This window comes from Sciurus carolinensis, chromosome 5 (genome assembly GCF_902686445.1).
Source record: "Sciurus carolinensis chromosome 5, mSciCar1.2, whole genome shotgun sequence".
Lineage (NCBI taxonomy): Eukaryota > Metazoa > Chordata > Mammalia > Rodentia > Sciuridae > Sciurus > Sciurus carolinensis.
The window spans coordinates 175,751,633-175,779,380 of record NC_062217.1 but is presented as its reverse complement, the minus strand read 5'-3'; the positions used below and the strand labels follow the sequence as shown (position 1 = coordinate 175,779,380).

Below are 27,748 nucleotides of genomic sequence, written 5' to 3'. Positions count from 1 at the left end.
AGAACCAGGAGACAGGCACCGAGAGGGGAGCCTCCCACACCACCAGGAAGTCTCCAGTGAAAACACCGGGAATTGCCCAGGCCACCAGGGCACAGGCTCCCGGGAAGCGACCTCAGGGACTGCAGTTTAGAGCGGGTGGGCATAAAAGCTTCCAGAGAAGAGAGAGATAAAAAAGAGGAAGCAGCAGCCCCCCCTCCCCCCGCAACAAAATACTGAGAAGCAAGGAAGAGGTGACAACACAGACCCTGGGTCGAATGGAGTCAGAGAAGTGGCAACCCCAATCAGACCACCCAGCCACTGCTGGGTGTGAAGACCGACAGCAGAGGGCGCCCTCGCACCAGGAACCAGAGCACACAGCCACCCACGGGCCCCGGCAGGGCTACCGAGAAGAGCAAGGAGAAACTGCTCACAGATCAGAGCACACACCAGACCTGGAACCGTGAGAGGTCGGCTCCCATCTCTGCTGCACGCAGATGAGACCTACTCAAAGGTTTGGAACCAGGAACACAGTCAGCTCAGAAATGGAGAGAGAGAGAGAGAGAGAGAGAGAGAGAGAGGAGAGAGAGAGACAGAGAGAGAGAGGGGGGAGTGGTGACTGACCTCGAGCAAATTACAAGCATTCCAGGGTTATCAGGGCTGCAGAGCCGGAGAAAGAGCCAAGAAAGCGACCGCAGCACAGCGGCACAGACGCACAGAGCAAGGGCCTGAGGAAACAACGCCCACCCAGGTCCCGCAGGAGAAGGCAGGCAGGCAGAGCTGGGCTGGCTCTCAGGACAGCCAAGGAAGCTTCAGAGAAGGAAAAGGGCCCGCACGCCCACATAGCAGTATCTGTGGAGTAGAGAAAACAACCTGGAAGCTTCCGCCCCAGACCACACGCCCCATGGGCCTGCAGATAGAAGGCTGAGGCTCAGCCTCCAGGACTCCAGGACTGCACCGGCCTCCTCACCAGAGAGGCCCTGCAAGGTCACCACGACAAGGCAGCCCTGGAAGACCTCAAGGCGTGCACATCCAGCCAACGCCATTCCCACAGGAAACAGACTCCACTACCCTTGGGGCTCTGGGGACCCTCTAGAACAGGGAGGGCTCTTCTGCAGAAGACCCAGATGCACATTTTAGGCTCCGAGGGAACAGTCCCAAAGGAACTCAAGCAGCCACTGCCAGTAAAGCCCGACTTCCAGAGAGGAGGCAGGCTGACGTGACTGCGAGGGGCGAGCAGCTGCCCTGGGTTCGCCCGTGGTGATCCTGCCTGCTGGGCACTTGGCGTGAACCTGCCTGTGCTGCACGGAAACCCGTGTGGCAGCAGGGCCTCGGCACCGCACACCAAGGACCACATGCTTGCACTGAAACGGCGTGCCTGCAAAACGAGCTGCGCTCAACTGTGATCTCCAGACGCACGGGTCAGCCTCCGCAAGGCCTCCACACAGCACAGGCACCACGTGTCCATGGGCAGGTGTGAGCAAGCGGCTGCAATGCCAGTCCTACAGGGCGCGGCGCACGGCCACGTGCGGGCCCACGGCTCAGCGGCCAGGCACGCCACACGTGCCCCATCATCCCAGAGGGCACTCCTCCTACTCATTAGAAAGAAACGGCACTAGGCAGTCTGCCCTGCGGCCCAGCAGCAGCCTCCTTCCGCTTGTGGTCGCGGAGCCTCCCGCTGCCCCGCTGACATACACAGGTGTGTGCACTACTCCCCGTGCGTGGTGAAACCACCTGGGGACACATTTCCCCGAGAAGTCCCGCCTTGGGTGATGCCTGTGTGTCATAATCCAACCACCGAAAGGTGTTTTTGATGTTTTTTGGAGTTTTTTTCCATTATTTTATTTATTTGATTTTTTACAGGGGACTGAACTCAGGCATGCTCAACCACTGAGCCACATCCCCAGTCCTTGTTATGTTTTATTTAGAGACAACTCACTGAGTTGCTTCAGGCTTTGCTAAGTTACTGAGGCTGGCCTTGAACTCTTGATCCTCCTGCCTCGGTCTCCTGAGTCCTGGGGACTACAGATGTGCACCACCACACCCAGCCCGGAAAACATTTTTTTAAAGCCAGTCAAAAGATAAAATTAAAATGAAATGCAAAAAAAATGATAATTCAAAATAAAACAGGAATAAGGGGAAAGGAACAAGTAGTACAGACAGGTCGTGAAACAGCAGACCCAAACTCAACCACACGAGACTCATGCCAGTGCAGCTGTCCAGACCCACCCTGTGCAGCAGCAGCCGCAGGCCCAGGTGGCTGCATGAGCTGGAACTAAGAGAACACCCAAAGATCCAGCTCGACACACTGACGGCATTTCAGGTGGTCACTAGCCGCATAGTCGGGAGGCTCCGCCACAGGGCTCTAGCCTGGGCCCTCCAGCAGGAGGCAGTGCAGGCAGGGTGCACGGGGCCAGGACCTCACACGCCCTGGCAGGGCCACACTGAGTAGAAGGATGCCCTGCAATGGGAGCCAGGAAGGCAGTGGTGGCCGCAGCAGGAGACAGGAAGAGCACCGGTGAGGGACACTGGAGACGAGGCTTGGGAGATAGCCCAGCCACGCACGCGGAAGCTGACCAGGGACAGCACAGCCAATCACCCCACCGTCGCGGGGCTGAATGACACCCTCCTCCAGGCGGCCCCACCCAAGCCCCGACACTCAGGGACACACACAGGACAGAATGGCAGTCGCACACAGCCCCGTGGCACACAGACCACACGTTCTCGGCCTGCCCATGGTACACCCGCCAAGAAAAGCCTGGGCTGGCCACAAACCAAGTCCTGGTGGGCTCAAGGGATTAAAGCAGAGACTGTGCTCTGACCACAGGGAGCAGCTGCACTGCCTGAGGGCAGCCAGACAAGGAGGAGGACACACAGTGTTCAATCTGTTTACAGAAAATCCCAGGAAACACAAACTCATCAGAAAGCAAAGCAGCGGCTGCCTGGGACATCAGTGGAGGGAGGGAGGGAAGGGGGCAAAGGGCCAGGACCAGGTGGTGATGGAGCAGTCGCATCTTGACCACAGAGGGTCGGGCAGGCGTGACTGCAGGCCCTTGCTGTAAACTCAAACCTCAACGAAGCCACAGACTATCATGTCTACCAACACAGCAATGAAATTTAATATATAAACTGAGAAGTTGTGAGACAATAGAGGGTATGTGGTCATCACCTGCAACCCTTTTGGGTGTGACAGTGATATTGTGGGGCTTCTTCTAATTCTGTAGAGGTAACTATGGGTATTCGGTCACAAACATGCCCGGGCGTGAGGCCGACAGAAGTCAGTTCAGAGCCAGCCTCAGCAACTCAGTGCACCCTTGTCTCAAGACGCCAGAGGGGGCTGAGGCTGGGGTAGCTCAGCGGTAGGGCGCCCTGGGTTCAATCCCCAGGACACTAAATAAATAAATACCTAGGAATCAAGTGATAGGCTGTCATTTTGCTTAGAGACGACTAGGGGTGGAGGAGCATGTGCAGGCAGATTTCGAATGAGCCGGCCCGCTCACTGCCGAGTGTGGGGCTGGGCCTGGACAGTCCCACCACCCTCCCCTGTACAGGTCTGAAGTTCGTCAAGCAGATGTGCTGAGCACACTCAACATTTAACTTGACAAGAACAAACCAGAGGCCCAACAAACACATCAGCTGGGGCCAGGGCCTTGGACCAGAGCGGCAACCCACCCCAAATGCTTCACAGTGAACCCATCTGAATGAGGGCGAGCATTTCCTCGGCAGTCTCTGATCTTTCCAAGTTTCCTGCTGATGAGGGGAAGAACGGAGGCATCACCATCACCTCATCCGCCTGGGAGCTCGACGAGGAAATGCACACACTGCCAGCTATGTGGTGAGGGACCCTGCTCAGGAGCCACACAGCCATGCCACACCACAGGACTCTGTACACACGCCAGGCTGGATGGCACAGAAGAGAGCACACGCTGAAAACCAACCCAGCTGCTGCACATGACGGGAAACGCAGAAGAGCGCTTTAGATCTGTTTTTGTGACATGCTGTTAGAAACAACTGGCTAACAGAGAAAAAAATTTTCCTTTGCAAATGAGTGAATCTGTGGAATAATTCCAGGGCACAAGTGAACACTTCACTGAAGGAGCAACAAATCTCAGTGGCACAGGAGTAAGAGACAGCTGCCCTCCGTGGGAAGACGTGGAGGGGACCAGTGCCCACGGGGACCAGGACAGCTCTGCAACGGGGTTCTGAAGCACCAGCACTCAGAAAGGCAAGGGTGATACTTCCTGCTGGCACGTGCTCACTGGGCGTAGCTGGCTCACAGTCCTGCTCCTTTCTGAAACCCCAGCAACCGCTGCCCAGGCACAGATGTCTCCTCGGGGTCGGGTGGGACAGCAGTTGCCCAACCCACTGAGCTAGTGGCAGTGTGCTGACGGGCTAGAAGACCAGCTCTGGGCAAGAACCCTGGGGTACAAGCATCTCCCTGGTACAAATGCCCCTCTGCACAAATGCTAACCTACCAGCATGATGGCACCACACAGGGCTGGGGAGTGCTCAGCCATGCCTGGCAGTGGTGTGCTGCCTCACTCAGACGCCAGGAAACAAGCAGGATGGGACGAGGCACAGCGCAACAGCAACAAGGAAGTGGTGAGTTGGGCACCGACTACTCTGGTCACTGTGATTTTCTTAATTGTAAGAATCTGTAATCCGACTTGTTATAATGAGCGACGGACCCCAGGTTGCTGAGCACTCCACAGTCCACTCCTGCACACCACTAGATGAAGGGTGGGGGCACAGAGGTAGGAGCACACCCAGTATGGATTCTCACTTCGCCACCTCCCACTAGGACCTGTGCCTGGCGCCCTGGTCTCCAGGGTCCACTCCCATGCCTTCCTTGTGGGGCGCTGATGAGAGGCAGGCACCAGGCGCTCAGCATGGGCTCTGGTGGGCAGCCATCAGTTGGACCCCAGCACTCGCACCAAGGGCTGCAGCAGGAGCAGGGAGAAGTGGTAACGGCCGCCTGGCCCCAGACCAGGAGGATGGGGAGCAGCATGCAGAGCCCCTTGGCAGCTGCAGCCCAGCAAAGCAGCTCTGGGTGGCCTTTTCCTGGCCACTAGAAGGAGCTCTGGATCATGGAAGACAATGGGCAAAGGATTATTCAGGCAAAACGAGTAGCCTGGCAGCGGGGGGCACTTTGTGCACGGGAGGGAAAGGCCACGCTGGGGCACAAGGCAGTCACAGCTGGCTGGAAACGCCTTGGGAAGCAGTGACACACACCTGCATACCCCCCGCAGGATGCTCCCCTGCCCTGTGCTGGCCCTCCTGTTCCACACTCTGAACCCTGGACAACCAGAGAAGTCAATGGCCAGAGCTGCATGTGTCCTAGACCAAGATTCTACTGAAAAAAGAAAAGATTTCTACCTTAAAGAAAAAAATGGGCAACTGGTAAAAATATGTAGGTTCTTCTACTATCATTTTCCCTGAACTGTATTCTGCACAGGAAGGCTGAAGAAAAGCATTTGGAAAAGAGTGAATTAGAAATGTGGCAAGGAACGCAAAGCGTCTCACACACACATACACACAAAAAGCAGCCCCCTGCTTATGACGCTGTGCAGGTACTCAAGCAAGAAGGCCACTCTTGGCTCCAGGAAGCCTGTGGCACAGGCCTGTGGCCACTGGCCCTGTACACTGCCAAGAGCCAAGTTAAAAATAGCAACAGGCAGGCCTTGTTAGTCCTCCTTCAAGAGGAGTATCAGAGTGACCTAAAAAGGAATTACACCCGCGAGCACAACCACTGGGAGCCTGAGAGTTAGGATAAGGGCCAGGAAGAGGCAAGCCAAGCACCCGCCAGGCTGGGAACGCCCGCTCATGGCACTCCCACTGCCCGCGGGTCTCAGCCGGGGCTCTTCCTCCACTCCCAGCAGGCTCAGGCAGCCCGAGTTGGGGATCATCTAGACTCAGCTCTTCATGAACCTGTCCAGTGGCCTCTCTGCAAGTCCACGCCCAGCACAGGGCCAGAGGCAACACAGAGTACAAGGAGCCAGCTCTGTGGGCAGCAGGCATATTATTCTCACTGCCCTGCACAGGATGCTACAGACCCATGACCTCACATTAGGCAGTGTGGCCAGGGCAAGCAAGCAGTAGCCTCCTGGGTCTGTATGGGATTGACCACCTGGGGACAAGTGGTAGCCATGCCACATCTGAGTTTTCTCTGCAAGACCAGGCTCTCTGCTGAGCCCCTCTCCCTCGCAGGCAGAAGGCAGCTTGAAGATCCTTGCCTGAAAGGAAGCCAGGGGAAGAAGCAGGAGTAAAGGACTGGCTCACTTCCCTCTGGACACAGTCTCTTGCTGGAGGACATCGAAGCACTGTGTGAACTTGTTGATTTAAATTGCGCAGCACTTTCCCCAGCGAGGTGGGAGGACAATCAAACTGAAGGTCACCAAGCAGGCTGCCCACCGCCCAGCCATTCGCCCTGGCTTTACAGCTGACCTAGAAGCCAGCAAGCAGCTCACCCTCACAGGCATGGCAAGAGGAGTCGGGCACTTCTCACAGCTCCCAGGAGCCTCCCACTACACGGTTCCATGAGGGCCCTCCTCATCGTGCCCACTGCTGACTCACAGGGACGTGAGCACCTGAGGGGAAGGGAGCCCCTGATGGTGGGGTCCAGAGCTGCAAAGGCTCCCCCACAAGCCCTCAAGACAGCTCCCCCAGTGCTGTGGCACCAGCCCCTCCCACCTCTGCAACCTCCATCACCCACTCCCATCAGCACCTTCCAGAGTCCAGGGCCACAGGACCCACCCAGGTTCCAGCAGACACGTCCATCTCCTCTCTCCCTTCCTGGACACTCAAGAGAGTGCTCACCACAGCTCTCTCCAAGGGCTACCCAGAGTTCTCAGAGGGGCTGCTGGGCACTATCAAGGACACCCTCTTCTCCTGGGGTCCTCACGTCTCACCCTCACCTGAAGGTCCAACTAAACACCCTCCTTTTTCCTCCAGGGCCCCAACCTCCCCACTCCCCCTCCCACAGCAAATGACCTGCCAGTCCTGGGGAAGGGAGTCCAGCCCCCAGCTCCCAGTCCCCATGTCCCCCACGTTCTTCCATAGCACTGCGAGTTCACGAGGATCCTCTACAGGGCCTGCCTCCCAGGCTGAGGCCAACTCCCAGGCCAACTCCCAGGCCTTCCTCCACGCCTCCACAGTACCAAGCCCGTCACTCCTGCGGCCTCCTGTCCATCCACAGACCCCCAGTCTGCCTCCCCACTCTTCTTACTGCCCAGGGAAGCACCACCTAAGAACCACGGTGACGGGGCCCCCGTCTGGCCACTGCTTCACCATGTGTCTCAGACACATCTCTCAAGCTCTCTAACCCTCGGTTTTCCCACCTGTAGATTGGAGTGTGGAGGGCAGCTGCAGCAGAGCTGTTCTGGGATGACCACGAAAGGGGCTGAGCAGAACCTGGCAGTGCAGGAGCACATACGCAGGCTGCGCTGACTCCAAACACACAGGGACACATCAGGAAGCAGGTCATCTGTCACCCTTCCCACCAACCTTTCCTATGCATATGAATGTTATACTACTATCCTGCAACACTTATGAGAATATTCTAACTTAAGCCCTTCTCCCAGATCATTAAGAGCTGTGATCGCATGACTGAGAAGCTGCACACAGTCCTTCACGCCCGACCCTCAGGACATGGCTGGGCTTCCGTGGGCATCTATGGGGCCTGTCCCCAGCAAGGACAAGCCTGAGACCCCTGAAGTATTCTGTCAAGCTCTTTCCAGAAGGATGCTTCCCATCTGCAGCCCTGGGCATGCCCACGCCATCATGTCAGCAAGCCCTGCAGCCAAACGCAGGCACGTCTCTCCCCTGAGGCAGTGGGAGCGCAAGCGCAGTGCCTCAGCTGCAGGGAGACGGGCCGCGTCTGAGTCAGCGGTCACTGAGTGTCCCGCGCCTGTGTCTGAGATGGATGTGCACCAAGAGTAATGAACACACACGATTCCAAAGGGAGCACGCAAGCACACCAATACACGTCAAAATGACGTGGACATTCCGGTCAAACGAAGTACACCGTTAAGCTCGATTCCACCTGTCTCTCTTCACCTTCCTACATGCCTCTCGGTAAACGGGGGCTGCACAGGTGCCTCACGTGGCTCTGCCACAGCAGCAGAGAGGCTAGCACAGCCTCTCCCTGAGGCCAACACCCCCCCGGAAGGGCTCCTCCACACGTTCACAGCAGACTGTCGTCTCTTCAGTGTGTTCCCAGTCTCTTCTAGTGACACTCAGGCTTCAGGAGTGTGAATAAACTCGGCCAGCTTTGCGGAGTCAGATTTATCGGCCTTTTCCTGCACGATTCCTTCAACTATCTGCAGTCAGAAGAGCCTCTCCTATCCAGAAAGAGGGAGCAGCTACATTTCCTTCCACAGGTCCCCTCCCCAAATGTGCAGCTGACCGTGAGCGGGCAGGACAGTCTGCCTCACCACAGTGCAGCAGTGGCCTGCCCACGTCCCCACGGTGGCTGAGGCCATGCCCAGGTAGATCGCAGGGAGCCCATCGCTCCTCAGGACGACCTCCAGGTGTGGCCACCCTCCTGCCACCAGGACACAGAGGCACGAGGAGGGGGTGTGAGACGTGAGGGGCTCTGCAGGGTCAGGACCTGAGACGGCTCTGCTGTACTGCCCCCCACAGTGGGCAAGAAGGGCCCAAGCTCCGTCTGCGTGTGCCAGCAGATCTTGTTTAAAAAGAAACAAAGTGCCGTCAGGCAGGGTCATGCCGCTCATGGATGCTAAGATGCCGCTGGCAGGGGATACGTTTTTGGGGCTTTCTGTTGGAGATTCATTCCTTCTTTTTCTTTAGGAGACTGATTTCTAGAAAAGCATTCGCCCACACCTGAGGCTCACTGCCTTCCTCCTGGCCAGCCCACACCTGGGGTCCTGAGCCGACCACATACCGCAGCACACCCAGCAGCTGGGCAGGTATCGGCAACGCAGTCTGCAAATCGCAGAGCGCCATGGCTCTCGCCGCCTCTGCACTCACAGCTCTCTGCAGCCACCAGCCCCTTGGCACCTGCTTTCCACTCCAGCCCACAGCCTCACGGTGAACTGTCCGTGTCCAGCACTGCTGCAGGGGCTCGTCCCAGGGCCCCACCCGAGTCCCCAACCTCTCTCAATACTCTCCCGCCACCCTCGCCCCAGCCTCAATCCGCCTGGACCTCTGCCTTCTCCACTGCTGTTCCTGGGAGACGCTTCCCTTCCACCTTCATTTGCTCATCCATTCCACAATTATGGCCAACTTACACTGACAGCCTGGCACAGAGGAGCACTGGCTGGGGGACCCTACTTCAACAGAGACACGGTGCTCAGTATGGCGACCAACAGGGACAGATGCCACCTTCAGGCCCATGCCCAGCACCCTCACCCTCGCTGCCACCTTCAGGCCCATGCCCAGCACCCTCACCTCGCTGAACCCTGGATTCACCCACACAGCAAGGCAGACTCCAAGCTCCCTTGCTCAGCAGCCAGGCTTGAACCTCTCAGCACAGGTGTGGCGCCAGCAGCGGCTCCCAGCCTTAGCCTCCCGAAGCCTGGGGGAGCACATTGCAGTGCCTTCACCTGCCTGGCCCAGCAAGGGCTGCCATCACCAGGTGACGCAGACACTCACAGATACTCATCTCCCGCAGCTCTGGAAGCTGAAGTTCAGGCAGTCTGCAGCTGGTGGGGCCTTGCGCTACGTCCTCAGGAGGCTCCCTCGGGGCGGCCGATCCCAGCACGGGCCTCTCTCGGGCCTCCTCCACTATGCCACATGGCTCCAAGCCGCCCCCCACTGCCACGGCCAGCATGATGAATTTGTGGACAGTGAGCAGTGAAGACTGCCAATATATGCACCCTACACTGAGCGCAAGCTACCCAGGAGGCTGCAGGTACTGCCCCAACTCAGCAAGCAGAGTGGGCTGGAGATGGACCAGCTGGCTGGGTATGGCACCCGGGCCTATGCAGCCCCGTCCGGCTTTCAGCACGCCTCTCCTGGGAGTGGGTCCAAGAGGAGCAGGCACATGTCCACAGAAGGTTGCACACCATGTCCAGGCTGGCCAGACCCAGCCAGACCCATGGAGAGAACACAGGAGCCACACCACATCACAGCAACAGGCGGTAAAGGAGGCCTGCCAGAGCAACTCACAGGAGCTGCCAACAGCTGGCAGGCAATCGAGGATGGCCGGGGTGTTGTGCGGGGTCCAGGCAACACAGATCTGCAGGGCCTGTGGGAGCTGACTGGGAAAGGAGGAAAGAAGGTCCTCCTTGGGGCAGGTGCCACACAATTTCCCAAGAGTGACCCCTGACAAATCTCAGCTGACTCTAACAGTAGATAGGAAAAGGTCAGTTTGACCACCTTGGTCTTAAAACACCTAGCAAGAGAACATAACCAAAACAGTCATACATGTGGATTTAAACAAAAAGACAATGGTTTTTCACTTGAGATGTACATTGTGTCAGTCCTCCCGAAAGTAAGTAAAACTGGGAGGTTATACAGGAAGGGTTTTATACAGGAGTGCCTGATAAACATCACGAAAAGCTCCGTCAGAGTCACAAGTTTGCTCTGAGTCAAGGTGAGACCTATCTGTGCCTTTTTTTCCTCCTGGTATGATTATTCCTTCTGGCATTTGCATTCATCACTTCCAGCCTGGCGACTTGATTTTAATCAAGACCTGGAAAGAAGACAAACTTCAACTGAACGGGAAAAGACCTTACCAAGTACTGCTAATCATCAGGAATCATCAGGACGGCTATCTGAACAGCTAAATGGGAAGAACTCGTTCCTCCTCAACAAGTTTCTATGGCTAAGACGGATGGTTATAGGTCAAAGGTACAAGAACAAAAATTAAATGAGACCAAAATACATATAAAGATAAAGGTGTGAGACACTGCGAGCATTTAGGACAGACTGGATATTGATTTACACAGAAAGACACCTCAGTTTACCAAAACGGGGAGCCTGCATGGACGCGAGCGGAGCGTGAGAGCACACAGATCTGCGACCCCCTCATGGAGTCCACTCTCCTGCAGCCACTCGCAGGACTTGGTTGGAGGGGCAGAAGCAGAGGAAAATGGAGTTGACACTTTTTTGCTCATTCTACTTACTCAGAAGACACTCAAAAGACAACTGCAGGGAACACGCCATGTGCAAACCATCAGGAGGCTGGACACAGCCCTGAGCAAGGCAGGCAGGGCCCTGCTCCTGAGAGCACGGTCACAAGACAGCCTACCTATCCTCCCCACCTCACCTGCACCTGCACCTGCAAGGCAGAAGGGTTCCTCCAACCCTCCAGATCCCAGCCTCTCCAGGAAACGGGAGGGCGCTCCAGGGGCCAGGGAGGAATGATGGTCAGGGCGCCCCTGAGCTGTGCCTGAGTGAGGTCTGTGTGATGAGTGGACTGCGGTGACGGCTTCAGCTTCGCCGTGGGCTGAGTGAGCAATGCCGCACGTGCACAGACACGCTGCCCTGTTCCCACAGCAGGGCCCTTCATCCTCACTGCCACAGGCAGAGGTGGGCTCTCCACTAGTCCCACTGCCCTCCCAGTGGGGGAGGGCACGGGTCCTGGCCCGACATCTTTTACAAAGGTGCACGCAAGGACACAGCCAGCAGCAGAGCTCGATGCGCCAGCACCGCGGGCAGGGAGGCCTGCACCCAGAACAGATGAGTCAGTGAGGCGGCACGGGCCGCAAGGGGGCTTCCCACCTCCTCCCAGTCCTCCCCAGAAGACTTCCAGGACAAAGGCCCAGACCCTGTGACTTGGCTGGCCCTGTTATCCTTCCAGGCTCCACTCCGTCAGCAGACCAGGTATCACCCACTGCCACTTCCAGTGAAGACAAAGCCACTATGGGATCCTCCAGCCTCCAGGATCTACGGGGGACCACAGGATCCTGACCAGAGGCTGCAGAAGAGCCAAACCCCCACTGGAGAGGGACTCGTCCCCTACCACAAACAAAAGGAGGCCACATCTCCCACCCAGCGGCACACCTGGGGGACAGCACAGGGAGGTCCTGGCCTCCAACCAGTACCCAGTCATGGAGAGCAGGCAGACAGAAAGACCCTGAGGACACAGGCTCTCTCTGCAACAGAGGTGCCAACAGCCACACAGGGTCCCTGTATCCCTGAAAAATGGCCAGACCTCAAGGAGGGTCAGATCACCACACAGACATAGCCTCCGGGTCACTGTGGCCCACTACCTCCTGTCTGCCTCTCCACGTCTCCAGGAAAGGTTGGTCACCCTGTCTCGCCCTGGACCTGACTCACAGCCACGGAAGGGCACCACCACCTGCATGGTTGGCTCCCCGCCACCCTGAGAATCTTTAGGCATCTGTGCTTCCCGGTTTCTCATGAGGGCATGAACCAGCCTCCAGGGCCCACACAGACAGAAACAGGCCGGTCAATGCTCTCCAAGGCGACTATCCTACAACAAAAGAAAGGAGGCAATTCACGGGGCACATCCCCCTCCACCCACATGCCACAGACCCCAGCACCCTGCAGGTAAGGTCCCATCCCCAGGCCTGAGTGACAATGGACCCTACACTGACAAGAATTCCCAGCACCCACCCCGAGACCTGCGCTGACACACCTGCGCCCTCTCTGAGTCTCCCTGACCTGCCAACCTCTGTCCCCATCTCTACAACCCTTTTTCTGGAACCACTGGCTGCTGGCCCAGGTGCCCTGAGGCCCATTTTCATCCTACACCTGTGCCTCCACAGGCCTTCTGGGTCCCTCTGTCCAAAGCAGCTAAGGAAAACTGGGAGAAGTCAGCCCCTGGGTCCCACTGCACCCTGCCACAGACAGCAGACAGAAGAGCACTGTGTCCACCCAATCCTTGTCATGTCCATCTTCCTGCCCCCAGCACTGGAAGGCACACCGCTACATGTCCCCACATGTCTCTTCAAAGCAGCATCTTCAGGAATGAGCCACAGGCACTCAATAAACCTTCACCCAGTGCCAACTGGGGATCTGCACCTCGTCCAACAGCACCACTGCCCAGACCCACAGCAGTACCTCTGTCCAGGCCTCACACCACAGCCACAGGACCCTCCCGAGAAGTGACAGCACTCACCCCCAGCCACAAGAAGGAACCCCAGGCTGGGTGGAAGCCCAGACGTGAACAACGATCCCTGCAGAGGACCTGGGCCTGGCTGGCCGTGGGATGGTGACAGGAAGCCATCCTGCTCAGCACTGCTCGGCCCAGCCAGGCAGCCAGGCAGCCGGGCCTGCACTCCACACAGACCCGCTGCAGCCCTCCCAGGAGCTCACCTCCAAGCTCTCTGGAGGAACGCCCACTCCAGCTCTTACCTGGTAAAATTCACGAAGCCAGTTCTTCTGCAGGTTTTCTGGCTGTAAGGCAAGAAGAAAAAAGAAGAGACAGTCAGACCACAGACACCGGCTCAGAGGGCTGGAGCAAAGAGACCCCTCTCCACAAGGGGAACCCCACTCCTCATGAAGGCCATTCCTGGGGCACAAAGCAGGGCAGTCCTTGTTTGGTGGAAGGCAGGTATGCACAGGGCCCCAGGATCCCCCACCAGTCCTACTCTGTCCCCCCCACAGGGTCATGGGGAGGGAGACAGCTCTGTACTTCTGCTTCAAGCAGAAAGTGACAGCCTGCAACTGGCCACAACTCCAGCCTGGCCAGAGCAGCTCAGGCACCACTCAGTGGCACTTTGCAGAGCACAAGATACCAACCACAGGGCAGTTCTTTGTGCTCAGCCTGCTGTGCACTGGGGAAGTGCCTCCTTGGAAATCAGCCCCAGGGGGAGAAAGCTGGTGTGTAGAGGGTGCGGCGACAGTGCTGCCAGAGGAAATGTCCCGAGAGCCACAGAAATCGCTGTGAACAACTACACACTGGTGACCTGCATGCTTAAGAACACCTACGGTGTTGAACGCAATGTGTTTCAATGGCAATACAGAAAAACGAAAACAATGCCCTCCCCTGTCACCAAGGGACTAGAGCCCTGACACCTCGGCCCCTAGAGCAGGCAGATCTCTGAGCACCCACATCCAGACCACAAGAGCCTAGGTGTGCCCTAGAAGCCCCCACAAGTGAAGCCAGCAGCACCACACTGCTTCCCTGGGTGCCTTCTCCATTTGCCAGCTGGTGCTTCTTGTGTGTATGGTGCTAGGGGTCAAACCCAGGCCCTGGAACAGCACTCAAGGGCTCTACCCCTGAACTGCAGCCAGCCCAAATGAGTTAGATACACAGAGATACAGATATACAGACATAAATACAGATGTAGGCTTTTTTGTTTGTTTGTTTGTTTGTTTGTTTGTTTGTTTGTTTTGGAGACAAGGTCTTGCTAAATTGCCTAGGCTGGCTTTGAACTCTCAATCCTCAGTCTCCCCAGTGGCTAGGATTATAGGCCACCACACCCAGTTGCAAGTGTTTCTAAGGGTTCTGGGAATCAAGAAGACAGAATTTCAGATCAATTAGTGAAGGGAAAACAGCTGGCAAGGATCAAGAACCTCACAGACCACAGAGAGTGTGAGGGAGACTGGGCTGTCCACTGACAGAGTGCCCAGGAGGGCCTGGGCCCTCACACCAGTGGCACAGCCTCCCTCCTCTGACCCCAGAGAGCCACAGCAAGGCAGCAAAAGAACAACTGGAGCTGGCAAGGATCTGAGCAGAATGGCCAGGCAGAGGCTCAATCATTAGCCATGGACAAAATACAAAAGCAGGGGCTTACACAACCCCTGGAACACTACAACAAAAGCCGGCAGTGGTGCCAGGGAACAGGAGTCTGTCCTCACTGCTGCAGGGAACACTGGTGGCTTCTCGAAATGCTAGACCCAGAGTACCAACTGGCCAGCAAGTCCACCCAGGTGTGCACCCAAGAAGTGAAACGTTCCACACAGAAACCTGCACATGCCTATTGTCAGCAGCATAATTCAATGGCCAAGAGGTGGACACAACCCTATGTTCACAGACCTAATGAACACACAAAGCGTGGACATGGTGGAAGACTTCTTGGCAGGTCTGGCCCTCAGGCCTCAGGCTCCTTTGGGCCCAGGCAGAGTCCTATCAACCAGAAGCCAAGCTGCAGGGACCAGTCCCTGCCTGGACCTCTGCACCTGGCCTCCACGACAGCTGAATTCTCACTCCAAAGTCCTTCAGCAATCAAAGGCAAGACTCCCGTTATGAAACATGTCAATCCCTGTACCAGATCCTGACGCAGCCACAGGCAAGGCCCAGGAGTGCCCTCCCAGGGCCTGCCACCAACAGAGCGCCCCACCCAGGTGAGTTCTGCAAGGGCAGCCAGCAGCAGGGCTCCAAGATAACGTGCAAAATATGGGCATTGGTCTTTTATCCCCAGATGCCAAGGTGCTCAGTCAGCCTTCCACAGGGGAAGTGACTGAGGTTCGGCCATAGCAGTCCTCTCCAGAGCTGCTGGCCTTGTGGGCCTAAGGAGAGCATGCCAGGAGGCCTGGAGATCAGAACCAGAGGATGAGGCCCTGGCATGGGGAGGAAGGCGCCAAGCCTCAGGGAAGGCAAGCTGAGCAGGGCAAGGGGAGCAGAGGTCACAGAACTTGACTGTGTGCTGCCCACACGACCGCAGTGAAGGCGCACCTGGGCACACAGTGAGGCACACCTGTCCAGGAACAAAGTGTTTCCCCTGGAACACTGGGCGGTGACGGACGAGACCCTGCTGCGGTGACGGGTGCACCTGCGGCCACCACTCTGCTTCTGGAGGATGGAGCCAGGGCATTCCTCCTGTGTCCTCACCAGGCCCCCAGCAGACACCCAGGCCCAGGTCCCTCGCCTCGTGCCCACCTCCACCTCCGCCGACAGGGCCTGCTTCCTCTGTCCTCCTCTCAGAGTTCAGTCTTCGAGACACGCACCCAGCACATGCACACCCACGTGAACACACACCACCACCACCCCTTCCAGCCCCTGGTGTGTGGGCAGCCTGAAATTTCCAGCTCATGCCCTGCCCACCTGGTCACCACTCGTGTGCAAAACCTCCTAAGGTGCCATGGAGTGCCCACAGGCCACAGTGACCAGAGTTTCCCTTGATTCTGGCTTGCACCAGGAGCCCAGCTGCATGAGGGCCCCAAGCCCCTCAACCACTCACGGCTCCCTGCCCGACCTGTGAAATGGGCCCATCGATGTGATGCTGCCAGACGGCCTATGCGCAGCCCACCCCAGGGCCTGACAAACCCAGGGCAGCCACTCCCAAGTCACTCTGGGGCCCCTATCCAACAGATGTCCAAGAAGGCCAGGGCACAGGCGTGAACGCGTGCACTGGGCTCCCGTGTGCAGCAGGAGTGCTCCTGATGACACACTCCAACCCCGTCCTCAGGCCACTCCTTGAGTCATTTCTGTCCCACTTCACCTGCAGATCCAGTGAGGCTACAAATCAGGTGGCTTAGACAGGGACAGCCATGCCTATCTGCCACTTATAAGTGGCTATCACAGCTGGAGAATAATCAGACTACAAATCTAAACTGAAGGGAGGAAAAGGAGAAAGACATTGAAAGGGGATGAGGTTCCGAGAGAAAAGGCTTTCCATCTGGCATGCCCACCCACCCACTGTCACGGGCACACTGGGCCAGCATCACATGGACACGTGGGCAACGCCACCAGGTTGGGCATGGCTGCCCTGAACTGTCCTCCCTGAGCTCAGCCTGCCTCCGGAGGACCTGCTGCACACGGGGGACTCGTGGGTGCCACAGCTCCACCACACCAGACACCAGCTGGAGTGTCGTGACAGCAGCTCTGAGAACTGAGGACCCTTGCCCAGCCCTACACAGAGCCCTCCTCACACACACTGCCTGCTCAGTCTCCTGTTCACACTCCCACACGTGGCTTGTCTCTGGGAGGTGACTCCCCTTCCACCTCGGAGGCTGGGGCCTGTCCACAGCTCTCTCCCAACACGCGGCCCTCGGCCAGCCACATCTGCTCCTCCACCATCAGGGTTCTACAACTGCACGCACCTGCCAGACGGGTCTGCGGCCTTTGCTTTCTTCCTCAGAAGGGGTCTCCCTGCTTCTGCCTTGCCCCTTCCAGTCTATGCTCCACAGTGTGGCCAGGGACAAGCCCATCAACCCTCCAATGCCTCCCACTCCCCTTGGCAAAAGACAAAGGTCCCCCCAGACCTGCACCAAGCCTGAGCGCCTGACTCTTGCCACTCCCTCCTGGCTCTGCTGCTAACTCTCCACTCTGTACTTCCCCTCCGCAGAGTCTCAGTGGGCGTGTACCACTCTCAGGCCTGGCAGAGGCCATCTTCTCTACCAGTTACCAAGCCTTCCACCCAGTCAATCCTAAACCTCCTGTCCAGCAGCAGTAGGTAAGCCACCTACTACTCCCCTGCCTCTGCTAGGCAGTTCAGGGATTCGGGAATTGGCAGCAGTAACGGGACATTTCCCTTCCCACCCCATATACCACAGTGCACAGGAGCGATAATTTTAAGAGTCAATAAAACAATAACAACTGCTTCAACCACCATCCAGTTCTAGGACTGGAGCAAAGATGGCCAAAGAGAGTTAGATCAAGACATCTGTTCCCTGACATGGACAAGCCCAGTAACCGCATGAGGAAGAATGGTACAGCCTCACACCTCACCAGGTAGGGCAGCCAAGTGGGCAGGGAGTCTGCAGAGGAAACCACATGATGCTCAGGGTGCAGGGCAGCACAAACCCAAGACAGAGAACGTGTGCACAAGACTCCCTAGAAGGAGGGAACCCACATGAGGGAAGGGCATCCAAAAGACGGGCAGTAAGGCAACCCAGGTTGCAGAACTCAGGCCACCCGTGGCCTCCAGCGCCGTGCCATGGACACTGAGGCTGGCCACATGCAGGAGGAGGACTGGGCAGAGCCACCCGCCACAGCCTGGTCAATGCAAGTGATAGCCACCACGTCAGAAGGTGGAGGTGCCTGACAGCAGTCGTCTTCCAAAGCAGAGCTGGGTGTTCACACACACGGTAAAGCTAGTCCACAACTCTGAAGCATTCTTATCCTAAGAACATGGGCAGGATATCACATCTCTTGCTCTGATGAATAATTATTTCAGATTTAGTCAAGTGCTGTCAGTTCCAACTCAGTGCCTCTTCTAGCAGGACTGACTCCAACCTCCAATGCCATCAGGCAATCAGGCGACCCGCCCTCTGCACTGACAGCTGTCACACACAGACAGTGATTCTGGGTGGTGGGATTCGGGAGGGAACTTTTATTTTTCTATAATGCTATTATTCATAAAATAATTTCACTTCAGTGGGAAACCTATAAGAGGTGAGACTGATGTTTTAGCTTAAAACACCTAAGCCAGGGAACACTGCGCTCCAGAGGACCAGCTCTCCTTGCCCCCAAGCTCAGATGGTCAAGATGGCAGAAGGAGATCCCTGGGCACAGGGAAGGAAAGGCAGCCATTGGTGTCCCCACCAACTAGGCCACTGATCAAATCCCATTCTGGTGGAGCTGTTTCACAATCACTACTGTATTTCATTCTTATTTTATAAAGGTGGGGGTCCAAGCCCATCAGTAAGAAGGGGAGGTCCCAAAAGCCCAACCCATTGGAGACCAAGGACACCTGGGCCCAGCCAACACTACATGTACTTCACCTTGCAACACAGGCTGGGATAAGAAGGAGCAAGGAGACCTGCCACGATCCAGCACACAGAGGTGACGTGGTTCTCCAACACTGTGCCAAGTTGTTGCCCGCAGCCCTTCTGCCACCGCCCCCTTCAGGTGTGGGGGGAAACGTGTGATTTCTTGAAATCTGCCACTGAAGTTACGACATCCTGACATTTGCTTCATACCAAAATGTGAGGAGCTGAGCCAAAGTCCCACTGAGGCAGGTGTCGGTGGCGTGGTGAGCCACAGGCTGCCAGCCCAGGCCGCACCACCCACACGAGGTCGCCTCCAAGACCTGCAGGGAGAGGAGGTGAGAGGCTGGGGACGGCGAGGCGAGCACAGCAGTCGCCACCCACACCTGGGACATCCAGCAGCAAGGACGTGTGCCAACACACAGGTGCACAGCCAGGAGGCGCCCATGCCAGAGCCTTCGTGACAGACTCTGCCCACCACGAGGGGCGACTCCCAAAGGACAAACAGCGCAAATAGAGAGCCACACAGACAGTACAGCAGAAGTATTTCAAGCAGAATGGCTCAGAACTTTCTAGAATTAATGAGACACCAGATCCAGGCCCAGGAAGCTCAGAGAGCACCTTGCGGACTGAACAGGGGCAAGTCCACACCTGACACCTGCAGAGGCCATGGACGGAAAAGTCCTGACAGAAGCCAGAGAAGAACACACCTTAGCTATGGAAGAAAAATGACAAGAACTACAATCAGCTTCTGAACACAGCCATACAAGCAAGAGGCAGCGAAGCATTTCAAGTGGCGAAATAAAAAATGAAGCGTGGATCCAGAATTACATACATAGGCAAAGTGCCCTTGGAAAGTGAGCCGGGAATGAAAGCTTCCCAGACAGACCCTGCGAGCAAGGCTGAGAACTTGTCCAGGGAGAAGAAAATCAACCAGTCGAAATGCACATAAGAAAGGAAGAGCGATGGAGAGGACACAAATGGAAGTGCTGGCAAGTGTCAAGTGACGAGTCTCTCCATAAGCCAGCACCATCCTCAATGGGGCGCCAGGTTCTAGGCTGGACAGCAGGTCAGGCCCTCCAGGTGCGCTCCACATAGATGGCCCTCCCCTGTGAGCGCAGGCTCTGGACAGGGCAAGGCCAAAGTCCTGTGCCCGACAGAACACTGCAGACCTGACCAACGCCACCCTCGGCGGGCCTTAGAGATGGAGATGTCCTGGGCAGACCCTACCAAATGACCCTTTCAGAGATGGAGACCAGAAGCTAGAAGCAGGCAGCCTGAGGTAGATCCTGCCCTCCCCCAGGCTCCTGCAAGATTGCAGCCCCACGCCCACCCCACAGGGCCCACATGGGCAGAGACAGAGGCCCCCACAGAAAAGGAGCCCGCAGACTTGCTCATCACACAGCACAGCATACTCGCTATCCGTGGATCATGACGAACAGGGAGCACGCTTGATGGCCCAGTGCGTGTGTGTGTGATGAAATGGGGAGGTGTTCTGAACACGTCTGCCCCACTGCATGCTGTTTGGGGGGTAACAATCATGGTAAGGATCTAATTTAAGACTTTACCGTGACATTAGCCCACCAGCTCCCACACGGTCCCGACACCAGTCCTGGACCGTCTGCCCCTCTTCCTCTCAGTTAGCCTTACCAATATTTGCCACTCATGTTTTCAGACAAGCGACTGTGGCGATTCCTAGTGGTGCTGCTGTTGGCTGCTCGTTCTCATGCATGAACACTTGGGCTCTCATCTGTCCTTCCTACACTCCTCCAGTTACGGCATGGCTCTGCACTCCAGCATGGGGGGTTTACTTACTCTTCTCCTCTTGTTTCTCAGCCAACGACTCTGAATGCTGCGCAGCACATGTGTCAGAAGTATTACAAGCCACACATGTGTACCCTCATCCTGAAGTGCCTTTCTTCTCTGGCAAACACTAGACACCACACTTAAGTGGCAAGAAGACCCAGTGCCCATTCTTTGCAACCATGGGAACAGGAATGAGACCAAAAGAAAGTCAAAATGGCCATACTACCAAAAGTGCCACACAGATTTAATGCAATTCCTACTAAAATTCCAACAACATTCTTCATAGAAAAAGAAAAGGCAGTCTTGAAATTCGTTTGGAAAAATAAAGAGGCCCAGAGTACCCAAAGAGATCCTTATCGAGAAAAGTGAAACAGGAGGCATCACAGTATCTGACCTTAAATTGTATTGCAGAGCTATTAAAAAAAAAAAAAAAAAAAAAAAAAACCAGCATGGTACTGGCACCAAAACAGACATGAAGATCAGTGGTACAGAACAGAAGACACAGACAAACCCACATAAACACAATTATCTCATACTAGACAAAATCATCATAAATGTACATTGGAGAAAAGATAGCCTCTTCAACAAAGGATGCTGAGAAAATTGGAAATTCATATGCAGCAAAATGATATTAAACCACTCTCTCTCACCCTGCACAAAACTTAACTCAAAGTGGATCAAGGACCTAGGCATTAGACCAGAGATCCCATATGCAATAGAAGAAAATGTAGGCCCAACTCTCCATCATGTTGGTTTCGGAACAGAACTCCTCAACAAGACTCCTAAAGCACAAGTTGTAAGATCAAGAATCAATAAAAGGGATGGTATCAAACTAAAAAGCTTCTTCACAGCAAAAGAAAACAATCAAGAATGTAAAGAGAGATCCTGCAGAATGGGAGAAAATCTTTGCCACCTGCACTTCAGATAGAGTATTAATCCCCAGATATATAAAGAACTCAAAAAACTTAACACCAAAAAAACAAATAGCCCAATTAATAAGTGGGCAAAGGAACTGAATAGGCACTTCACAGAAGAAATAAAATTAGACAAAAAATATGAAAAAATATTCAACACCTCTAGCAGTTAGAGAAACCCAAATTAAAACTATACTGAGATTTTATCTCACTCCAGCCAGATGGTAAGACTAGAAGTAACAATAATGTTGGCGAGGATGTGGGGGAAAAGGCTCACTCTTACATTGCTGGTGGGACTGCAAATTGGTGCAACCACTCTGGAAAGCAGTATGGAGATTCCTCAGAAAACATGGAATGGAACCACCATTTGGCCCAGCTATCCCACTACTCAGTTTATACCCAAAGGACTTAAAATCAGCTTACTACAGTGATGCAGCCACATCAATGCTTATAGCAAGCAGTTCAATTCACAATAGCCAAGCTATGGAACCAACCTAAATGTCCTTCAACGGATGAATGGATAAAGAAAATGTGGTATATACACACAATGGAATATTCCTCAGTCATAAAGAAGAATGAAATTATGGCATTTGCCAGAAAATGGATGGAACTGGAGACTATCATGCTAAGCGAAATAAGTCAATCCACCCAAAAAAATAAAGACCAAATTTCTCTCTGATATGTGGATGTTAACACACAATAAAGAGGGTGGGGAGAATAGCAGTTCACTGGATTAGACAAAGGGGAATGAGGGGAGGGGAACAGGAAGGATCGCAGAATGAACTGGATATCACTTTCCTGTGCTCATATATGAACACATGACCAGTGAAACTCCACACCATGTACAACCACAAGAATGGGAAGTTATACTCCAAGTATGTATGGCATGTCCAATGCACTCTCCTGGGGCTGGGGTTATGATACAGCACTTTCCTAGCACATGTGAGGAACTGTGTTCAATCCTCAGGGCTACATAAAGATAAATAAATAAAATAAAGGTACTGTGTGCATCTACAACTAAAAAAAAAATTTTTTTTAAACACACTCTACTCAGGACTGCAGTTGTGGCTCAGTGGTGGAGTGCTTGCCTAGCATGTGTGAGGCACTGGGTTCAATCCTCAGCACCACATAAAAATAAAAAAAAACACACAAAACATCATAAAAATATATCTTAAATGTACTCTACTGTCATGTATATTTAAAAAGAACATAAAAGAGAGAGTGAGAGAGAGACAGAGAGCATAAGAGAGAAACTGAAGCCAGAAGCTCAGAAGGGAAGAACTAACCTACCTAAAGGCAGGTGACAGGGCAACAAAACCCCACGGAGCAGGTGATGAACCCAAAGCCGGCAAAGAGAGTGCAGGGGAAACAGGGTCCAAGACCAGCACCACCAAGGAACAAACGAAGCAGTCAGAAGACACGCTGAAAGAGAAAGCCCTACTTCCCATGGCCACACAGAAAGAAAACGTCAGGCACAAGCTTCTTCTCACGTGCAGCTTTGTAAGAGGAAGACTTGGAGGCATTCCTGGAAGAGGTAAAGCAGACTGCATCCAGGGGAAGAGCCCTGCTGTCCTCAGAGGGGGGCTCTCCCCATGTTAGGAGGCAAAGGCACCCAAGCCAGCAACCAGGCAGGCTGATGCAGGTTCAGCTGGACAAACTGTCCCTCAAAGTCCAGACACAACTTCTAGGAAGAGTGTCACTACCATAGGAATTTCTGCATGGCAAAACCAAAAAAAAAAAGTGTCAGAATGATTGAAAATATTTGAAGAACACGCAAAAATCAAGGAAAAATTTAAAAAAAAAAAAAAAAAGTTGGGCAAAGACCCATCAGAGGCCCCACAGGAGCAGAGAGCCCATGGGCAGGCAGGGCCTCCTCCCCAGAGGCGGGGCCTGCTCTGCTGGTGTGCGTGGAGCTCCAGGACCACCTCGGGGTGCTCCTCCCCAGCTGCTGGGGACCAGCTGCCAAGCAACGCTAGAATGGTCCCACAGCAGGATGCCCACAATACACACAGTCAAGATGGACAGTGGGAGGAGGCGGGCAAGCAGGGGCGTCCCCCAGGCCACGGCTCAGGCAGCACCCACCTCCCCACACTCCACACACCTGTGCCCCACACAACCCTGCTCACGCAGACACACTGTCGTCCTGAAGCTGCAGGGTGGGGCCTGTTTTTTGGTGAAAGACTAAGTCCAGAGGACAGAGAAGGAACCATGAGAACAGGACAGCGGGGGAGCCTGGACTCGGTCACCGTCTTCACTGTGGGGCTCTAGGAAAGGCACTGGCCCTCAGGTCCTGGCCCTATGACAGGAGGTTGCACAGTCTCCCCACAGGGGGCACTGGCCCATGGAGAACTGGACCAGCACTAGGGCCTTCGCTGCAGCACAGGGCAACAATCATGGCAGCCACGTTTCTGGCAGTCCCATCGTGAACTTGAATCCCGGAGATCCTTTCCTTTCTTGGAGATGTGAGCAGTACACTCCGTGGGGTCCTGCTCTGTGACTCCCCACCACGCGCACCCTAGGCATCTGCCTGGGTGAAGATGCAGGGCTTCTAGACACCAGATGAGCACATCACCACTAAGGCCCCATGCCGCCCGGGCACCCGTTCTCTGCACTGGGCCTGGAGGGTGGAGAGCCTGCTCTGGAATCCAGGCCACCTCTGCCTGCTTCCCAAGATTGTGAGCCAACAGTCCATGGACCTGGAGGGCAGGAAGTGCAGTTGTCCTTGGGACACGCGGTGACTAGAAGTGTGCAGTGCCCAGGATGGCAGGTGACGTGTGGGTCCAGCTGACAAAAGCCCGACAGCCAGTCAGGAGGAGGAGACAATGCTGTACTGCCCACCCAGGGCCATCAGCCTCAATGATACCACACCTCCTCGCTGACCTCCTGGGCTCTCAGGTTGGGCCCCCTGCCATCCAGTGCCTTCTGCAGCTCTGCCATCCTTTACACCCCAAGGACTGAAGCACCCTCACGGAGGGGAGGCACCCGGATCCACCCACTCAGCCTGCACGCTCACTGGGCGTGTGCTGTGGGCATGTCCGGCAGCTCTCCCTCAGCAGGTCAGCACGAGCTCCTCACAGCAAGAGGATGGGGTCAACATTTTGCCCTCTTCCTTCCAGCATGTGAGGATTCAAGTAACAAGGTACCAGCCTGAAAGCAGAGAGCCAGCTCTCCCAGACACCAAACCTGTCTGCACCTTGATCTTCAACTTCTAGCCTCTAGAACAGTGAAAAATAAATCTATATTCTTTATAAATTTAAAAAAAAAAAAAAAAAAAAAAAAAAAGGGAAGGGTCGAGTCAAGGCCAGGCAGGAGCCCTGGCTCAGGGCAGACCTGGGACAAACCACAGGCCCCAGCTGCGGAAGACCACATCCTCGAGGTCAAAGCAGGACCCAGGGCAGCAGGGACTGCAGCAGACTCATCTGCACTCAGATTCTTCCTCAAAACTTCAAACGTGAGTCACTAGACGTAAGTGTGCACCCAGGCTCCCAAGAGGAAAGCAGCCCAGGCCTCCAGGCCTCCTGCAGCGACCCAGGGCGGTGCTCTGGATTCCTCAGGAAATCCTGCCCCAGGACACTCTTATCCCAGGGCACAACCGCTTCCTTTCACAAAGAAGGCGGGCACGTCTGTGCAGTCACGAACACACTGAAGGTAAAAATAGCCCACAGAACACGTGCCAGCTGTGTCCCTACCAACAGGCAGGCAGCACAGCCTGGTGACAGGGAGCTGAGAAGGGAGCCCCTGTGGCCATCCTGCTGCATGCCACAGCACTGCTCCCCACAGACCCCGGCCAAGCCAGAGATCACAGGCTAGAAGAGATCCTGGCTCCTCTCGCCTTCCACAGTCAGGGTGACTCTCCACATTGTCAGCACCAAGCAAAAACACCACTGGCTCTTCTCAACTGACACAGCATTCAACACTCCCCCTGGAAAACCTGGCAGCAACCTGGGCAACATTGGGAGGCTGCTCCACCTGCAGGACCCACAGAAGCCTCACGCTGCCTCCTGATGGGCCCAGTGGAAAACTGCTCTCTAATCAGTTATAGCAAAGGCCAGACAGCACCATGGAGACATGGCGTCCAGCACAGAGAGGGACACAGAGGCCATTCACATACGACCCAGGACAAAGGACATACACCCACCACCACACTGAGAACTACAAAATATTCCTAAGCAGAATCAAAGACACCCTGGATGAGTGCAGGGATCACCGGCCCCAGTCGTGAGCCAGCAGACAGCACTGTCCCACCGCCAACTCCCCGATGCATGTCTAGGCTCGGGCGGTACAGACCCTAACCTCAGCAGGCTAGTGTAGATGCTGGTCAGCTATGTGCCTAGATTGTCCAGAGCAGTCTTGGAGACCACTCAGCATCACTGGCCTGCAGCCTTACATGAAGGCATGGTCATCCAGACTCAGCCTGCAGAGCAGCGGAGCAGGGCAGGGTCCAGAAGAGATGCCATATGTACCCCTTGATTTCCACAAAGAAGCCCCAGCCATTGATTAAAAGCAAAACCTTATCAAAAAATGTTGGTGAGGTAGCTGGACACCCACGTGGAAAAGTAAGCCTCGAGCAGGCTCTCAAGTCACAGGCAGGAAGCTAAGCGTAGCAGGCGCAGCCACAGGGCTGCCACGGGGAAAGTTGTCCTGGTGCCTGGGTGGAAGCAGAGCCCGGGTCACAGTAACCATGAAGGAACAGTCTCACCTCAACAGTGCTGAGCACCGAGGCACCAGCACCAGGTGACAAGGTCGGCCTGGGGGAAGACTCATGGTCACACCTGTGCCAGGGACAGGAGGAGCTCCCGCCACTCCACAGCAAGGTGGATGCTGCAGAGGAGAAACACGAACGGGAGACACAAGCAGACACTGTCAAACAGAAGGCCACACGCGTGGCCAGCAAGCACTGAAAAGACGCTTGCTGACATCACTGATCACCAGGGCCAGCAAAATTACCAGTGGTGTCTCTTTGTGTAGTCAAACCAGAACAGCAAGGTGCTAACGACCAAATCTAGGCCCAGAGACAAAGAATCAAAACAGTGTCAACTATAAACTATCAAGTATCAACATAATAAAGTTCTCTCAGATACTTCAGGGAAAAGGATACACAATCGATCAACAAACAACATCTCTAGCAATTACAGAAATGCAAATCAAAACTACTCTAAGATTTCATCTTACTCCAATCAGAATGGCAATTATCACGAATACAAGCAACAATAAATGCTGGTGAGGATGTGGGAAAAAGGTGCACTCATACACTGCTGTGGGAATGCAAAATGATGGTGAAACCACTATGGAAATCAGCATAGAGAGTCCTCAGAAAACTGGGAAAGAAAGCACCATTTGACCCAGTTATCCCATTCTTTAGTTATACCAAAGGACTTAAAATCAACATACTACAGTGACGCAGCCACATCAATGTTCATAGCAGCTCAATTCACAATAGCTAAGCTATGGAACCAACCTAGATGCCCTTCAACAGATGAATGGATAAAGAAAATGTGGTGTATACACACAATGGAATACTACTCAGCCTTAAAGGAAAATAAAATGATGGCATTTGCAGGTAAATGGATGAAGATGCAGAGTATCATGCTAAGCAAAATAAACCAGTCCCAAAAAACCAAAGGTCAATTGTTTTCTCTGATATGTGACTGCTGATCCATAAAGGTGGGTAGGGACAAGGGGAAAATGGAGAAACCCTGGATTGGGCAGAGGGGATGGAGGAGAAGGGAGGGTACATGGGGGTGGAAAAGATGGTAGAACGAGACAGACATCATTACCCTAGATACATGTACAATCACACGAATGGTGCGACTCTACATCATGCACAACCAGAGAAATGAAAAGTTGTGCTCCATTTGTGTACAATGAATAGAAATGCATTCTGCTGAATAAATAAAAATTAAAAATATAAAATTCAACCTCAGTAGATGTTGAGATTTTCATAATAATTGCTGGAGAAAACTTCAAGAATAGAAAATTACCGGGCTGAAGGCAATGGTTTATGTGAGAAACTGAAAGTCCAGTGGTCCATTTTCAGAATCTAGTGTTCAGCCTTAAGAGGGATTAAGAGTCAATCTAGCTTCCTCAGACAGCTTGGAATGGACCCACCATTTGACCCAGCTATCCCACTCCTTGGCTTATACCCAAAGGACTTAAAATCAGCATACTACAGAGATACAGCCACATCAATGTTCATAGCTGCTCAATTCACAATAGCCAGATTGTGGAACCAACCTAGATGTCCTTCAATTGACGAATGGACAAATAAACTATGGCATATATATACAATGGAACATTACTCCGCCATAAAGAATGATAAAATTATGGCATTTGCAGGCAGATGGATGAAATTGGAGAATATCATGCTAAGTGAGATAAGCCAATCTCAAAAAACCAAAGGGTGAATGATCTTGACACATAATGGGGGGTGGGAGGGGTTAATGTTAGGGTTAGGGTTAGGTTTAGGTGAGGGTTAGAGAGGGTGGCGGCAAGAATGGAGGAAGAAAGGACTATATAGAGGGGTGGGG

General features: G+C 54.4%; 1 protein-coding gene across 1 annotated transcript in view; it reads right to left on the bottom strand.

Annotated features, from left to right (window-relative positions):
- Positions 1 to 27,748, bottom strand: part of Inpp5a (inositol polyphosphate-5-phosphatase A) — a 169,076-nt gene that overhangs the window by 107,383 nt on the left and 33,945 nt on the right. The window contains 1 exon segment of the mRNA XM_047554037.1: positions 13,261 to 13,302. Coding sequence (XP_047409993.1) covers positions 13,261 to 13,302 — 42 coding nt within the window.